General features: G+C 48.4%; 1 protein-coding gene across 5 annotated transcripts in view; it reads right to left on the reverse strand.

Moving 5' to 3' along the window:
• Nucleotides 1-626: 626 nt before the first annotated feature.
• ANKRD17 (ankyrin repeat domain 17) overlaps nt 627-17,948 on the reverse strand; it is a 93,189-nt gene continuing 75,867 nt past the window's right edge. For 3 of the 5 annotated variants that reach the window (XM_054066372.1, XM_054066371.1, XM_054066370.1), the window contains 15 exons: nt 17,201-17,414; nt 16,009-16,184; nt 14,990-15,152; nt 14,152-14,247; nt 13,179-13,295; nt 12,176-12,347; nt 10,499-10,946; nt 9,948-10,103; nt 9,603-9,752; nt 7,454-9,102; nt 6,321-6,518; nt 5,395-5,643; nt 3,404-3,579; nt 2,904-3,068; nt 628-1,224 (listed from right to left, as the gene is read on the reverse strand). In XM_054066372.1, the coding sequence (XP_053922347.1) occupies nt 1,165-1,224; nt 2,904-3,068; nt 3,404-3,579; nt 5,395-5,643; nt 6,321-6,518; nt 7,454-9,102; nt 9,603-9,752; nt 9,948-10,103; nt 10,499-10,946; nt 12,176-12,347; nt 13,179-13,295; nt 14,152-14,247; nt 14,990-15,152; nt 16,009-16,184; nt 17,201-17,414 (4,189 nt within the window). In that variant the 3' untranslated portion in view covers nt 628-1,164. Of the gene's footprint in view, nt 1,225-2,903; nt 3,069-3,403; nt 3,580-5,394; nt 5,644-6,320; nt 6,519-7,453; nt 9,103-9,602; nt 9,753-9,947; nt 10,104-10,498; nt 10,947-12,175; nt 12,348-13,178; nt 13,296-14,151; nt 14,248-14,989; nt 15,153-16,008; nt 16,185-17,200; nt 17,415-17,948 lie in introns of all 5 variants that reach the window. The other 2 variants (XM_054066369.1, XM_054066368.1) reach the window with 1 other exon arrangement.

A 17,948-nucleotide genomic window follows, 5' to 3' on the forward strand; every position in this document is an offset into this window, starting at 1 on the left:
GTCCTGCCTCGCAGGATGCACCCCCATCTTCGCCTCTGGTGCCGCCCTTCCCTCCAAGTGGAAGAGCTGACAGCTCCTGAAGATGGCCGGGGGGGGGAATCCACAGTTGGACTTCTCCAAACAGACCTTCACGGGGCAGGGACACAGTTTGGAGCAAGACATCACAACTCCTGGAACAAAGACACTTACGCTGAAATAAGCCTTCCTCCAGAGCCCGCTGGCACCAGGGAAGCACTGCTGCAGCCGGAAGGTCATTCTTGAACTCGCACACCGAGTGCTCCGAAGTGCCTGTGCCAGGCAAAGGAAGGACCGGGCCGAAGAGGAGACCTGGGGGAACTCGTGAAACAGAGCAGACTTGGCTGCAGGCATAATTTGCATTAGCTACTGCGGCACGATCCATTGACCACACTTACCAGGCAGAGGAATTCAGCGTGGAGACAGCTCCGAGTGCACCAAAACGCTGTGTTCTTGAGCACTTTTTGCTGAAATGCAAAAAGCGGTCCCGGAAGGAGGGAAACTGTGGTATTTGGTTATAACTGATGTATGCTGTCTCGAAGACATCCAACACATTGGGACAGAGCCCCCTGATAACGCCCCGTTTTTGTTTATAACGTACTTAAATTACACAAGTAGAAAAGTTATGCTTATTAATAGTTTAATGTATGAAGGAAACATCCAGATTTCTGAATATGAAGGTACATATCTCACATTAATTTAAGTCTACATAAAGTAGAGCCTCTATACTGACATATTGAAATTTACTTTCTGCTTAGCCATTTGTTATGTAAACAATTGTACATTTATTTGCCATTCTAAAACTTCAGGATCAAGTTTACATAATTTTGCTAAATTTCTGTGTTTGCTCAGAAGCAGTTTACAGTACTAAAACCAACCAGCCAAAGAACAGCTTCAACAGAAAGTTATGTCAGAAAAATAAAGAGGAAAGGAAAGAAGAAAGGCTAACTAAGTTGAAACGTATGATGGTGGGGAATGGGCGGTCACAATGTTCACAGAAAAAGGTCAGTTAGTAAGTTCTTCTGCAAAAAGCCTACACACTTCAGTCAAGCACATCAGTAGAATGATCTGGGAGCACATAAACTGTTTCTGCCGTTTGTATTTTCCTCTGCAAAAAAAGGAATCCCAAGGCTAGCACGTTGATCCCACTCAGCCAAGCTGGTTCATATGCACGCTGTTCATGTGAGGTGTCCAAGTTCCAGTCCACACCTGAAACAGAGAGCTGGCTTTAACACCGTGCTCGACGCAGCATCACACGGCAGCGCGTAGGGCTCTCCCTACACCTCATTAGAGCCCCGTGTCGGACAACATGGCAGTCAACTCTAGAATCATCACAGAATCGCTTGGTTGGAGAAGACCTTTGAGATCAAAACCTCACACCACCCCGAGCTCCTTTCAGCACTGTCACCCTGCTGTAATCGGGTGAGGAATGAGGGAAATGGGGCTTTAACCTCCCTTCTGCCTTGGCCAAAGGTCCCTCTTTCTCTCCTTTTCTGCTCAGTGCGCAGCAATACTGTCCCTCGGCCTGCCTGCCCTCATGGCAAAACACAAGGCAGACATCAATGCTGTTCATGTCCACCAGTTCCTCCTTCGTAGAAACACTGATGTAAGAAATATTTCACCATCCCTTCAGACCAGGGAAATAAGCACTCCCCCTAAACACATCAGGCCCACTGCCAAGAGGAGCGAACACGACTCCTGATAAATGCCAAATCATCTGCAAGGACAGCGTCTGGAGACTTCCAGAGCAAGAGACCCTCTCTCTCTCCTCTTGGCTTTAGGAAATGCAAACCATCAAGAACTTGATTTCTGGCACCTTCAAGTACTTCCCTCCATACCAATACCCTCCACTCCGGGAAATCCAACTACAGAGCAACGCCTTCCTCAAGGGACGAAGTTTCCTCACTAAACGAGAAGTCACCTCACAACAGTCACAGCCACTTCAGAGCACCTCTGCCCTGCACAGCCACCGCCTGCCAGCACCGGGAGCTCTCTCAGCAGCTCGGATGGTTCCCAAGCCCAAACTCCAGAAATATCTTAGTTTAAAACAGTGTAACAGCTCACTGTATAATAAAAATAAACACAGGACATAACCCAGCAGGAGCCACTGCTGATCCATTACAATATCAGCTGCTGGCTCAATACGGACAAGAGGCTCAGGGGAATATAATCCCTGTTCCTAACCTGTAGTTACGGGGCAAGCCTCTAACGCAGGCGAGATCAGAGCAGTGGACAGAAGCTCGAGTTACTCCTCAGGCAGTGAAGACACTGGACCTTCCAGAGCCTGGAACAACCCTTCCGACCCAGCGCTGTGTTGGGGAAGGGAAAGCTCACCCAACAGCCAATAATGGGCTCTTCTCTCAAAAGCAAATCGATTGTGCTTTACCCAAATGCAGAACCGCACAGACTGAAATCAAGATAATATTGAGTAATATGTGCAGTGTAAAACTATCTTTTCTAGCCAGACTTGCCCACAACACATCATCAAAAAGCATCTGATTCGCAGTAATTACGCAGGTGTCTGCTCTGAGTAAAGAGGCAACTTCCTGAGCTTAGCTGGAAGCACAAGTCCCAACTCTCAAGCACAACCCCGCTCACAGAAGGAAGCACAGCACTCTCCCTTGAACTGCTTAAACTTAACGACCCCGGTTGTTTCTCAGGACAGGCCACACGCGCCTTTGGAGGGATAAATAATGCTTAGAAGCGGTCAGTAAGCGCATACAGCCCCGGCGCTGTAGTGACTAAGAGGCTGTATCAGCTCCTTGGAGACACAAGCAGAAAAAAGCAGCACTAAACTCTATTTCCATTCATTCTAACAGCTAGGATCTCACCTTCCCCGCACTGTTTAAGTTGAAATGAAATTGTGAATATAAAAATGGAAAAATTACCGTCTGAGGCCCGTTATTTTCTGTGGAATTAGAAACCATCTTTATCAGCGAGTTCCAGGATGGGTCAGCAGCATGAGGCCCATTAAATATAGGGCCTCCAGTACCATCTGCGATGGGGGCTACAGGAGGAATCATTGCGTTCCCGTACACGGAAAAAGGCATACCCTTTGGGGAGGAAAAAGCAAGAATCAGTGTGGGTCCATCAACACTGCTACTGCCGCATGGGCAGCAGGACACAGCGGGGTTCGGGTGACACAAACTCTCTGTTTTAAAGCAGCCAGAAAAAGGCTCGAATTTAAGAGAAACTTTTCTGTGCATATATTCGGACAAGTTGTTTTTCACTAGATCCAGGGTTCTGCCATACTGTGAGGGCAAGTTAGCGTTTTAGCTCACAACACTCAACTGCAGAGTGAACAGCACCTCTGTGTCGTTCATCTGCCTCACATACCGACAGGGAAATCGAGCGGCACCGCACACGCCAAGCCCAGTAAGGTCATTACCCCGACTTTTGGGAAGTCCATGTATCCTGCGGGAACGGGCTGATGGAATGTACCGGAAGGCGTTACGATTCCCGTGCTGTCTCTCTCCATGGCTTGGTGGGAGAACACTCCTGGGTCCGACATGGGCCGGTGGATCATGTGGCTCCCCATTCCGCTGTGACACCAGTCCACTTTATCTAACAGCACAGGAGACACAGCAACAGCGTTGTAACACCCGCTTTCCAGCCAAAACGCCTGCACACCCCTAACATTTCTAAGTGGCATTTGCTCAGGTCGTGGTTCCTGTGCCCCTACACCTGCAGCCAAGCTTTCGTGCATGGAGAGCATCAGAAATGGCACCTGCACATATGGTGACGCCAGGGCAGGAACCCTATGCCAGGGCACGGAGTTTGGGACAGCTCTGTGCACCAAAGCACCACCTCTGCAGTTTGCCTTCGTTTGAGAAGGAGACCTGGCATCTGTACTACTGCTTCCATCTCCAAAGCCCTCAATTCCTTGTGTCTGGTGCTGTGAGAGGGGTACGTATGCCAGAAAGGCAATTTCCTCGACTTCACTGCCATAGTTTCTGAATGATTTAATGAACTAAGAGACACAGAGGCGCTTTTGAAAGGCAAACCCAGGAAAGGGCCAGCTAGAGCCACGCGCTCCTGTTCTCATTACATGAATGCAGTAGAGGCAGCGTGGTATTGTCGCTGCAGCTCAAACCAGACAGCCAGTTTTACAAGAAAAAACACAAGGAAATGATATTTGGAGGGCAGGAGAAGGAATACAGAAACATTTCCGAAGCCATCCTAACACTCAATAAAAGCAGAGCCAGTCCTTTTCTGAAACAAACAGCAAAACGTTGCATGACATCAAGAGCGAGCAGCGCTCTGAAAGCACAGACGGCTCTAGTGGGCAACTTGTACAGCTGAACAACGCAAAAGAAAAAAATGCGGTTTCTAAGGCGTTAATGTTGAGTAGCCTTTCACTACACAGATGGGAAAAAGACCACTAGTGAGGTATAAAACGGTTTGGGTATGTCCTATCTATCGTGTATCCGGGAAAGAAGCCAGGACGGTACAATCATCGTATGCAAAGCACGTGAACACTCTGTCTATTAAAACCTTAACCTGTTGGACTCCTCAGCCAAGCAGGCGAAGGCGCTTGCCAGAGAGGTTGAGCAGCTTCCCATCCTCGGAGGTTGTAAGGATCAGACTGGAGAAAGCCCTGAGCAACCTGGTTCAACTTCTCAGCGGAACCCATTCTGTGCAGGAGGCTGGGATGACCTCCAGAGGTCCCAGCCAACATCATCTCAGGATTCCTCCCCCCAGCCCAAGCCAGAAGAAAAACCAAACCCTGACCAAATAAAAACCCAACTTGAAAAAAACATCTGTCTCCTATAAATTGCATCCAAGATTCCTGAAGTGTTTGCTGATGAGCGCTGTCCCATCAGGAACTTTGGTTTTTAATGAGTACTTGAATACGGAATTCTCCGTGGGTACAGCAGAGCTGAGCGCCCTGCGTTAGTAGAGAAAGAACAAAGGCAATGCAAACTCACAACCATGAACTGCACGATCACCACCAGAAGAAGGCCTGCCTGGGCTCTGAGTTAGAATGCAGTATTAACTCCCGTTGTACAAAATCATCTGTTTATCAACGGAAAGTAGGAATATTGTTGAGACATCACTTCCCCTCTTCCCAAGTGAAAGGATCCTTGCTCAGTTCATCCCTGTAAACCCTGTGGTTTTATTTCCTCTGCTCTTTCTCGCTTTGAGTGACCAAACTTTCCAGCGAGGGCATTTCAGAACCCCTGAGGTTTCTCAAGACCTCGTTAAAACCAAAACTGAGTGAACATGAGGGCCACAAGCCTCTGCTCCCGCTCCTTTGAGAAAAGCACTCCTATATTGTGAGACACACACTTCCACATCATCCTCCAGCTCCAAATGCAAGTCAGGAACACAAACTGGTGGCCAACTGCAAGCGCAAGGCCATCTATAAGCACTACGTACCTTGGCTGCCGCCTATGCCCTCGAAGGACCAGATCCCACTGTGCCCCACCGGAGCAGCTAAGTTGCTCCCGATAACAGACGGAGTAGAAGTTCCAGTTTGCCGAATACGTGCAGACCGTTCAGTCCCAATCGGAACAGGAACTTTTCTGTCCTGAGAAACATTGCTGGGTTTTTCTGATCCCAAGGACACTGCTGAAGGGGTTGGAGATGGGGCTCTTACTCCAGAAGACACCGACTGAGTGGGAGATTCTGCAAGGAGGGCAATGAGCGCACTTAGGAATGCCAGCAAGACGTCCTCCAGTCCCCACGAACCCACCCTTTCATGCCAAGCCACACATCAAACCCGTGAAACAGAGTTGTTGATGCAGAGTAGCACAGCAAACACTTGGGGAGCGCCGGAACACTTGTACTTCCAAGATCAGAGAGTCGTTCAGCATTGATTTGGGCTCTTACATACAGTGATTATCGCGCCTTGCCAGCCCAGCTACTGGCCATGCACAGCGCCCAATGGCAACAGCGGGTTCAAAATATGAATTGAGCATTCCTGTGCATCAGCAAGACAGAAATTCAGGATTATATCCCAAAACACAGATGAAACAAACCCATGGTGTGGAGGGGGTGGGTTTCTTTCTTCTTGGTTTTGTCTTGGTGTGAAGGTGTTTTTGTTGGGAGTTTTTTTGTGTTTTGTTTTTAACTACTGATTTGTTCTCTGTGGATTTTTTTTTGTGGGCTTTGTTTTTCAGTATTTTAACCAATAAAAGACTGATTTGTTCCCTGAATAACCCAGCACTCAACAGTTGATTTGCTTTCTTGACGAAACACGCCACTGCACAGCCAAACTCCATGGTACAGAGGTGGAGGAAGGCACCAGGGCCCCGCATTGGTACAGCAGCTTCTCAACTCATTTCCCACTGACCAGAACTCACCGTTTGATGCTGATGAACATGGAGGCAACAAACTAAGTGGGGAAAAATGCTGTCTGTTAAAATTAGCAGCTGCAGGCGCTCCGCCGAGAGGTGCCCCAGGCGCATAGATCTGACCTCCCGAGAGGTTCGAGGCAAAGTTACCCAGGTGCGTAGAAGAAGGTGTTACAGAAGCATAGGGTGAATCCATACTGACAATACCTGCGAGAGAAACCAGCACAAGTGAGTCGCAGGACTCCAAGAGCTCCATGAAGAGGTCGCTCACGTAAGAAAGAAGCAAGAGGATGAGGCACATGAGCCCCCTGATCCGGTGGGAGGTGTCCCTGCCCATGACAGAGGGTAGAACTGGAAGGGCTTTGAGGTCCCTTCCAACCCAAACCATTCCACAATTCTGTGATTCCATGAAGACTTTTATCCAGTCTGCTGGGGGTTGTTACTGTTCTCCACGGAGAACAAAATAACCAAAATAACAGACTCTGTTCTTCTGGCCCCTGGAATTCGTGGCTGCAACAAAAGCTCAATAGGATTATTGTGGGATAAGAACACCATCATGGAATGGTTTGGGTTGGAAGAGACCTCAAAGCCCATCCAGTGCCACCCCCTGCCATGGGCAGGGACACCTCCCACTGGCTCAGGGGCTCCAAGCCCCATCCAACCTGGCCTGGAACCCCTCCAGGGATGGGGCAGCCACCGCTTCTCTGGGCAACCTGGGCCAGGGCCTCCCCACCCCCACAGGAAAACATTTCCCACTAAGATGTCATCTCAATCTCCCCTCTTTCAGCTCAAAACCGTTCCCCCTCATCCTATCCCTGCACTCCCTGATCAGGAGACCCTCCCCAGCTTTCCTGAAGCCCCTTTCAGGACTGGAGGCTGCTCTAACATCTCCCCGCAGCCTTCTCTTCTCCAGGCTAAACCATTCCAACTCTCTCAGCCTGTGCTTGACTGGGAGGTGCTCCAGCCCTCTGAGCATCTCCCTGCTCCGAGTTACTGGATTAAGAGAGACAAACTCAATTGTGATTACAGAATCAGCAAAAACTATATCACAGTACCCCTTCATTTACCGTAAGTGACTGCAAAAGCTGAGCAGTCGTCAGCTAAGTGTATTATGAAGGTGTGAACGCAAACCACAGGCTTACCTGAGGGACTTGGAGCTGGCCTTTGTAGCGGTGGCCTAAAACCCGGGGCTTTGGAAGTGTCAGACTGATGTAAAGGATCTGAATTTGGCAAGAACGAAGACTTTCCCGACAGCATGGATTCCGGAGTTGTCTGAGATGAGACGACGGAACCGCCCCAGAAGGCATGAGCAGACGTAGGGCTGTTCTCAAATAACGTAGTGAAGGGCCCGAACGGTAAAGTCGCACTGAAATTGTTGCCCATGGGCTTGTTCGCTGGGTGGGCTGAACTCTGAGAAGCACTTTGTGTACTTAAGGTAGACGGAAGCTGCACTGACGAAGGAACACTGTGAGGCCTTTTGATGTGATTCACATTGAGGACTGCGACGGGAGAGTTTTGCACAGGAGCTGGGTTCTTATGGACGCTACCGGCTCCGTGGACAGGCGGTCTGATGGCCGGGGTTTCCATCTTCGCTGCAGGTTGAGAAGACCCCATCGAGGCCTGAGACATGGGATAGGTCATCGCGGCATTTGTTGGACCTGCCACAGGAGCCGACGAGCTTGTCGCTGCTAAATTTGGAGGCACAACCATTCGAGGATCTGGTGCAGGAACCTGAGGTTGCTGGAGAGGGGGTCTCGCCTCTTGCAGAGGAGCTCCCGGAGGCTGCTGATGAGCAGGATGCACGGAAGAGCTGCTGGGACCAGAACTGGGCTGCCTACTGCTGGCTGAGCTGCTCGTTTCCACTGCTGGTGGACTACCCGCTTCCGGATCAGACGAAGGTGCGCCTTTATTCGGAGAGGTTGCTGTGCAGTCAGAAGGACTGCTTCTGGAAACACCCGCTGGCTGCGCAGGAGGAGAAGGAGATGACGGGGAAGATGCAGGGTAGTGTTCTTTGGCAGTAGGAATCGGATACGTGGCATTTGTCGGCGCTGTGCTCGTGTTACTCGCCGTGGTCGTCACCGTGGTCGTCGTGGCGTTCGACGTCTTCACGACAGTGACAAAAAGCTGTCTTCTGACTGAAGGTGAACTTGGACTGCCGTTTGCAGAAGAACCAGGCACGGTAGAAGCCACTGAGCTTGTTGTAGCTGTTGGACTAGTTGTCAAAGAGCTTGCTGAATTCACCTGAGAACCGCTGCTGTTCTGGCTGCTGTGGCGAGGCACCATGTGAGGTTTCGGCGAGTTGGTAGCTCTTGCAGGGCTCAAGGGCCTGACAGGAAACGGACCCCATGTGGACTGCGCTGGTGGGAAGGTACCTCCAAAGTGCGTCATGGGCAACCGAGGCGGACGGATCTGCTGGAAAGTCTGAGCAGCGAGTAAAGCGTGTGCAAACTGCGGAGGAGGATATGCTAATGGAAGAGAAACCTGGAAGCCGGGCCGCACGTTGTTCACTGGGTTCTTAATGGTTTTGTGAGTGGATGCTGAAGAAATTGCAGGCACGGAGAGTGCAGAGGCAGTCTGAGATGTTGACGAAGCAGCTACAGCGGTCACTTTGATGCCCACGAGGGAACTGTTAGCAGCCGTAGTGGTGACAGGCGCTGATGACCCTATCTTGGAATTGGTGGCCGAGCTTTTCAAGCGGTTCTTTGGAATAAGTTCATCGATTTCTTTATCTGGATCCTTAATGAGAGCATTGATCAACTGCGTGGCCTGTCTGGTGGATTCTGTGCCCCCCCTAGAAAAAGGCAGGAAGGGAAAACACAAAGTGCTGCATTTAAAGCATTTACATATGTTATTGCCAAGAACCTCCAACCCATGATCCAGCCTTCTTCTGTCACGCTAACACAGACAGAATTTAACTCTCTAACTGAAGACTGAGCCTGGCCGTGTTCTTGCTGCTGACAATTATTTAAGCAGCTCAAGCTGAAAACACCAACTGCCAAAACACCCAAATACTTCAGACCTTCCCTTCCCTAAATACAGGTACTTCTTTAGCCATGTCTAAATACAGAATCCTTATGCCTATGCTCCACCTTGGCTCACATTTCGTCTTCCGTACAAATGCAACAGTTGTTCTTTGTTTCCCCACCCTACTCGTTTCCCCTGCCTCAAAGAAATGTCTCAAAGCCATCTTTTCAAGGTACAACGAGGTCAAGCCTTTCCATTTTTCTGTACCAAGAAGGGTTTTCCAACTCAAAGCCCCACAGGAACAAGCAAACGGAGCAACCCGCTTACCTTATTGTTATTATCCTGTCTCCGGTTTTGTCCTTCTGTTTGTCAATGTCAATGTGGGCTCCCGTGCACTCGCGGATCGCATTGATGTTACATCCTCCTCTGCCGATGACTCTGGAAATCACAGTTGATGGAACAGAAACCTTCTTGGATCTGGACAAAAAAGGAAACAATATTATTTCAAGCAGCAAGCCGGTCAAAACAACGTTACAATCCATGATTCAGCAGTTTTGTGATATCTATCGGCTCCACAAGATGATCAGTCAGCAATTCCAGAGAAGGCTACACCAGACAAAACATTTTGAAGGCGAACATCAGCCAGGGGAGTTAGGGGAATGTTCTGCTTACCTTCTCACAACTTCCTTCCATCCTTCTTCTCTCTTCTGACCACGTTTAGGACTAGCAATGGTTAGCTTCCCATTTGGAGAAGAAAGGGGAGAAGGAGCAGACTTTGTGCAAGTAGACAAGGAATTACTCGTCACTTCACTGATGACTTCGGACAACCTTTCCAAGGAATTAAATACTGTCATTAGGCAGTGGAAAAAAAGGCAAGATGACTTGAACTCCACCCGTTCTCCAGCCCCTCAAACCATTTTTCTCTTTTGGCATCGAAGCACCGTATTTTGGAGAAGTTGCTTAAGTTGGGATGCTTTCATCTCCAAAGAGCCCAACACTTCCCTAACTCCAGACCCACAACTACGGTTCTTGGGTCAGAACCTACTACTGAGTTCAAGTTTGCACTGCAACAGCATTTACACTGCTACGCGCCGCAGCAAGGACGTGCTGCTGCGTCCACTTCCTAACAACTCGCGAAGGCAAGTCCATGCAGACAGGGGCACAGCATTAAAACGCAGGGCCGCCACCCCCCCAATGTGGCAAGCATGGCCACAGCAACTCACTTGAGGGATGACTTCCCAGGAACTGCTTTCCTCTCATCCTTCGGACAAGTGACAAGAACCGAGGGTTGCTTTTTGTTGCTCTGTGTGTTGGTAACGGCTGTGGAAGAATGATTGTCACTCTTGTGGCTGCTGTTGCTATTGCTGCTTTCGTCGCTACAGCTGGAAATCCTCATGTTGTCGCTATCGCCGCTTTCACTGGTACTGCTGCTCTTGGACTCACCGTTCACTTTCTCCGGCTGGCTATAGGAAATCGGGAGCTGATCATCAAATATAATCTGGACGTTATCAGGGGTGACTTTGTTTTTCCTGTTTTTCCTTTTGGAGCTAGTTGTGGTGATGGTATTATTTCTCTTCCCATGGGAACCCGCTAATGTGGTCCAGGTTGCAGAAATACCTATGGTGGTTGTAGTGGTCGCACTGGGAGGCTCCATAAGGACCTCTGGTTCATCTGATGGAAGAGTACAGAAACAGCGGTGATTTAGCTGGCCCGAGGAACCTTGTGAGGACATCTGTAAAGCTATGCTACCTGTCAGCCTGTGGAGCCACTGCCCTGGTTTATGCTAACTCAGACATGAGTGGCATTTGTTTTCTGGAACAAATGCATTCAGGCACAGAAAGAGAAATGCGAGCAATCAGGGAGACAGACAGGCCCATGAAAAAACAGGAAAACACTGTACATTTTCCCTTTCTTTCAGCATCTCGGAGAGAGGGAAATCCACTTCTCAGACTAGTAGAATTCTGGAACGGTTTGGGCTGGAGGAGACCTCAAAGCCCATCCAGTCCCACCCCCTGCCATGGGCAGGGACACCTCCCACGGGATCAGGGGCTCCAAACCCCATCCAACCTGGCCTGGAACCCCTCCAGGGATGGGGCAGCCACGGCTGCTCTGGGCAACCTGGGCCAGGGCCTCATCACCCTCGCCATGAACAACTTCTCCTGAAGTCTAATCTAAATCTTCCTCCTTCCAGTCTAAAGCCATTCCCCCTTCTCCTGTCATTCCAGGCCCTTGTAAAATGTCCCTCCCCATCTTTCCTGGAACCCCTTTCAGCACTGGCAGCTGCTCTAAGGTCTCCCAGAGCCTTCTCTTCTCCGGGCTGAACAACCCTAACTCTCTCCGCCTGTCCCCACAGCAGCGGTGGTGCTGCAGCCCTCAGACAATCTCCATGGCCTCCTCTGGACCCACTCCAACAGCTCCACATCCTCCCTATGTTGTGGATTCCAGAACACAACATACAACTCAAGATACAGAAGAGGCAGCTTCCCATGGGTAAAGGAGAATCAGACAGATTTGGAATTGCCATACTGCCATTTTTTTCAGCTAACTGTTATTGTCATTCTGTTTGAGAGCCAAAAATAGTTTTTGACTACTGTCAATAACTGTGTGGACTTCTGTCTACGAAGTACTGTGACCCAGAAGAAAACACCCAATCCAAAAACACCCCCATGGTGATTTGAACCTGTAACTACTCCCCGCGAAGCCGCCAGCAGCAGAACCTTGCCACAGCAAGACACCAAAAGAGCCATCATAGTAACCCCTGGGCTTAACGGAACAGGTAAACAAAGGGAAAGCTCAGCAGGGCATGAGAAAGCCTGGAGGCCTGCCAAGAACGGCCATTTTTAATACTGGGCATAAAATCAAAGCCATGTTTCATAAATAAGGCAAATACTTAAAATCACCTTCAGCTTTTAGCTTCTCTTTCTCCTGAGCAGCCTGCAGTTCAAAGTTCTCTTTATTTTTTGCTTCAATTTCTTCTAGTTTTCGTCTTTGTTCTTCTTTCTTCTTCCTCCTCTTCTCCTTTCTTTTCTCTCTCTTGGCAGCCAGAGCCAGTCTCCTGCTTTCCTCCCTTAGCTGCATGCCAAGCACACGGAACAGGATTACGAGATGGCCCATGAGTTCCAAGAACAGCAAACGCTTTCTATTTCCCAGGAAGCTGCACTTCCGTTATAGTCTAGCAACATTTACCGAACAGAAGCTCAACTCCCTATGATCCGTATTTTCATGTATTTACATCTTCCAAAGAGACTGTTTGCTTGTGTTAACAGAGGGTCAGTGCAGAAACAAGAGGACAGACACCATATAAACTTCACTCCGTTTTCCAAGACTCGTTCTCTGGATTCCTGGGACTAACCTTGTGTGTTTCAACAGCACAGGCCGAACGCCACCCCTCTCCCTTTTCCCTTTCAAAGATCAGAGCGTAAGATGGTTTCAGCCAGCTTGGCTATAAAGCATGTGCTCATGTGACACTACTTGTTCTTTGATTTTTCCATCACATTTCTACCATATTATTACTATTATTTTTAGTAACTTTATTACTATAATTTTTAGTAACTTTATTACTATAATTTTTAACATTTAAGTCACAAAACAGGGTTCAGACCTAAAATCCACATCAGTGTGGCTGGGAAAGCCCACCTCTCATGCGCTTGACAAAGGACTATAGTCAGAAATCCTTCTTTTGGTGCAATATTATTCCAGAGGAAACAGTTACAGTGGAGATTCTTGATCCAATTTCTTTGAACAACAGTCAAAGATCAGAGATTACCTGAACAAGAAGCAGCTCAGGTCTAGAAATTGCACATACAGTAATTACACCTATTTTCACCGATCCTTTATATTTAAGGAAAGTGAAATCGGAATTCTATCCAATAACGTTCACAGCTCCCAACTCTTTCAACTTGCCTTCTCCAAGTCCAGTTCTTCTAAAAGAATGCTGGCGTTTTTGTTGGCTTCAGCGGCCTGTCTGTCTTTGGCTTGAACAATGGATTCCATACACAGGTGGCACTTCTTGAGCATCTCCTGGAACAACAACATGCGTCAGCCTTGCGTTTGAAGAAGTAACACCACACGTGTTGAACTGCGTGATCCCAAGCTTAACCTGGAATTTAACACCCGCTGCACAGGAGCGAAGGTGTTTAAATGCACACATGGAAGTGGGGAGTGGTCGCAGCCATAAAACACACCCCGATTTAAACACCGGCACTTCCTCAGCCCCAGCACGCCGATCACAGCCTGATGCCCAGAAAAATGACAAGTGCAGTGCGGTGGCTCACGGAGAAGACAGAGCATTATGACCGCGTTTCTGCAGCAGTTGCTGTTGTCAGTTCTCTTACTACAGAATAGTTTTTGCCCTGTTCATCTGGATTGAAGATAAACCAAATTAACCTGACACCCCTCCCCCCCCCCAGGAAGAGCAGCAGCCCCCTTGCAAGGCTGCAAGAAGCTACTTCACTGTCAATTATGTTTTCTATCTTTTCTAGTACGAATTTGTTTATAGGGTTGTGAATCTTCACACTGAGGCTCAACCCACAGTCCTAGCAGAGGTTCCTTCTTCTACCTCTATCCCACTGGAAAAGGCTCCATAAATTCAGTACGCAGGGAGGATCATGGAGCAGATGGCTGTAACGACTCAGGAAGCACTCAAAAAGAAGCCTGGATAATCAAGATAACGAATAACAGCACCTTTACTCCTGTTTCAAGCTCCAAGATGCACAAAGCTACGGTGGCTGCGTGTTGCCTTTCTGAAAATCCCACAGGACTCCTGGTCCGGCTGAAGGCCGGCGTGCCAGGAGCCTACTGACCATTCCCAACAGCAACTCAAGAGCTGCATCACAGCACTATTCCATCTCCAGTGTTTTCTCCTTCACCATCTTACCTTGTCAGTAATGGTTGCTATGTATCTCATGCATTCCGAGTCCGATGGGAACTGGTTCACCTCTTTCACCAGGTACCGCACCACCTTTACGTGACCCTGGTAAAGACAATATTTGTGTCAGGCCAGCTGCTTCTGCTTTGCTAAGAAACACTTTTTTAGCCCAAGCACTCACTGCAATACATTTATTTTCAGTTCTTTCAAACGATACTCTCAACACTTGCTTTGTTATTTGGACCTTTATTATCTCCTAAAAGAGTGAGGGATGTTTCTGGGCATTTATGGCAAAGGCAACGAGCAATTACCGTGCCTGCTGTCAAGTGACCCTTACTCTGGCCACACCTTCACACCCCTGTTTCTTTTATCGTGGTACTTTTCATACGCGCAGCTCTGGCAACCGAACAGCTGCCATTTTTCAAGTACTGCAGCGCTGGGAACACAACCCCTTGCTGGCAGTAATTCTCTCACGAGTCACATCGGGCTAAACTTCACTCGTTTCAGCAAAAGCGCTCATCCTCTCTTGCATAAAAAGCTAATCCATTCCCTCCCAGTACTATCCCAGATTCCCTTCTGCACAAGTACACTGTGATTTTCACCTCTCAGGCGCAGGAGAACCAGCGCCAGTGAAGCACCTATAGAGCAAATTTCTATTACGATTTAACACAGATATTGTAAAGGTGACACACATACCCGTTTTTGCACGTTCCATGCCAAGTATTAAAATTAGTTGACATATTTTTCCATGTGTACTTTCTGTCAGCTCTTTTATAAATAGAACAGCTGTGTAGGGACGATGGAGACAGTACTCTAGCTAAGACCAAAGCTGAACTTCACACCCTACCTTCCGAAAGGCTGCCATAAGAGGAGTTATTTTCCGGTTATCAGCAGCATCCACATCAGCACCAGCTTGCACCAGCAGCTGGACAACGTCTAGGTGCCCTCCATTTGCTGCCAGCCACAGTGGAGTATTCCCCTTCTTGTTCCGCACGTCAATGTGAGCTCCTCTACAAAAACAAACACCTTCTGTCAAAAAAATGGACATGCAATAATGCGGTAAAATTAAATACTTGTTATTACCTCAAGCAAAGCATTTGCAGAGTGCTTCAGCTTCCAAAATTGTATCATTCTTTCTTCTGATGCTGTCAAGAGCTTCAACTCGGCTAAAGGTGATACTCTAAATCCTGCTGTTTGTCAGCTATCTCTGAAGCTTCTCTCGGCACTGCACGAGCTCCCACCCACCACACACTATCCCTCAGCAGCTCACTCAGAACAACCTGCGACATCTTCAGTGCAAGCCGATAACCCGTGCTACCACCTAGAAAACGACACATCCAACAGCTACCCAGAAACATATTTACACCAGAGTGCGTGGGGATCAACCAGAAGTGATTGAGATGTATGTTTTGTGCGTGTCTTCAGTCGGTTCGCACCCTGAGCCAGTGGCGGCTGTCCCTGCCCATCGCAGGGGTGGAACTGCAGGGGCTTTGAGGTCCCTTCCAGCCTGAACCATTCCACGATTTATGATTCTATGGCTTAACACTGCCATCTAAATTGGCTGTGTATCGGGATTATGAGGGCCATGTATGTAAATCTTACAGGAAAATGCTTATTTCTAACATCCACGATCCTGGAAAAATGGAATTAATACATCTGGGCAAAAGCAAGCACTCGATAACACCAAGAACTTAATTTGATCATTTCTGATTAATAAAAATAGATAGTACTGGTCAACAGACAAATTCCCATTTCCTACCCTGCGGTGAACCTTAGGAAATACTGCAGAATGTTGGGAAAGATCAGTGGCCGTCAGGCCGCAGTCAAGGTGTTTGCCCTGAGGCCGCACACTCGCACACACAGTACCTGCTAATGAGAAGCTCACAGAACTTGTAGTGCCCTTTGTCTGCTGCAATGGTTAAAGCTGTGTCTCTGGAGGAAGGTACTGGAGGAGCGTTCACATCGGCACCTTTGTCCAGCAGCACCCTGCCCACTTCTGCATATCCACCAGAAGCTGCTTCCATTAACGGTGTGAGGCCAGTCTGAATGAAGCAAGACAAACAAACCATCCGTTCAGGAGTGGGAGGTGTTTCATTGAGCCAGGATTTACATCAACTGCCAGCACCCAAATTTCTAGTTCTGCTGTACGTTGTGCAGTTCTCCAACAGCTGAGCGACACTTTGAAGGAGAGCTCACCTCCCGCAGCCTGGAGAAGAGCTCTCACCCAGCAGCACAGCGCTGAGAGAGGTTCAAAGCCCACAGTTGCTCAGCACTAACCCAACCAACCCCGAACAATGAGCACCACCAGCATTAAGTCCCATAAAGTGCTCACGCTGTTATATAGATGATGCAGATCTTATCTCCTACTTTCAATACCAGATCCACCAAAGCAACACCAGAAAGCCAGTGTCCCTGGCTAAGTCAAGGGGACACTTAACGTCAGCAAGAGGAACACCCGGTGGCAACCGGCACCACGCAGTCCCTTCGGTGCTCCCCTGTGGCAGCCATCAATTACAGGGGAGATGGAGAACACAACGCCGCGCTTGTGACAAGTATTTTTTTCTTCTCTCTCTCAATATTGTAGCCATTTCTCTAGTGAGCAGCCTTTCCTCCCATTTAAAGAGCTGAAGGCAACTAACAGACTCAAGAACACACAACCCTTGTAATTCTCCATCACCACGGTGGATAGGAGCAGACGGTCAGGCAGATCAGACTGTGGGTGCAGCTAGGCCAGGATTCTAGCTGATTTTTCAAGAAATAGAAATCAGAAATGTATATTATAGAAAAAGAAATGTATATTAGGTTAATGCCTTGCTATTCTTATGCTTGTAAGCACCCGAAACTACTTAAGGCTTCGGAAGAAACACTTGTTTTTTGATCAACCCCCCGATACCAGCGCTTTAGCGCAGTCATCACTTTTCTTTACAATATATGGTTCATCTCAGGCAACTGAACCAGAAGTCAACTTGCACACAAGGCAGAAAGATCATCGGATGACCCTCAAGAAGAAGTGGCAACTAACAAGCACTGCTCTTTGGAGACGTACTCAGCTCCTTACCTTAGCTCTATGCTCCACATTGGCTTTCCTGTCAAGCAGCAGGCTGACCACCTCGGTTCTCCCTTGGAAACAAGCCAGGGTCAGTGCCGTGTTCCTGTTGGTCTCTATCTGGGCATTGATGTCGGAGCCCATGTCCAGTAAGAGCTTGACAGCAGCAGTGTGCCCATTCATGGCTGCCAGCATTAAGGGAGAAATGCCCAATTTGCTACCAGTTCTGCAGCAGGAAAAGAAAAAAGCCCACTCTTTAAATCATTTCTAAAGTGACTTTAACCAAACCACTGAAGGTGGAAGACTTATCCAAGACCAAAACATCATCTACGCAGCAAATGCAACTGAAACTACAAGAGGTTCTCCATAGCAGCATTGCTTAGGACATGTTCCTACCTAGGTGTACTATGCAGGATGCCTTTAACCGCTCTAGGTTTAAAGGCATCGCTTACAAGTGGTATAACTTTAGCTAGGACTGTTCATTTGCTTTGGGCCCAGCACAGCCGAGCCGTTTTCTCCCAATGGATGCAGAAGCATGCACGCACACACAGAAAAAGCTTTCCTTGAACCACACAGGGAAAACGAAAGGATAAACACAAACACACAGAGTCTTCATGTAACCCAGAGCTCATTTCAATCCAGCAGGCTAACGGAGCAAAAAGAGGATTTCTGTCTTTGACAGAGATGACTGACTGTACGATACAGGAAAGAAGTTTACAAATGCATGGAGGGAGATGGAAGTTAAGGCAGAATTAGAAAC

Source organism: Cuculus canorus, chromosome 4 (genome assembly GCF_017976375.1).
Source record: "Cuculus canorus isolate bCucCan1 chromosome 4, bCucCan1.pri, whole genome shotgun sequence".
Lineage (NCBI taxonomy): Eukaryota > Metazoa > Chordata > Aves > Cuculiformes > Cuculidae > Cuculus > Cuculus canorus.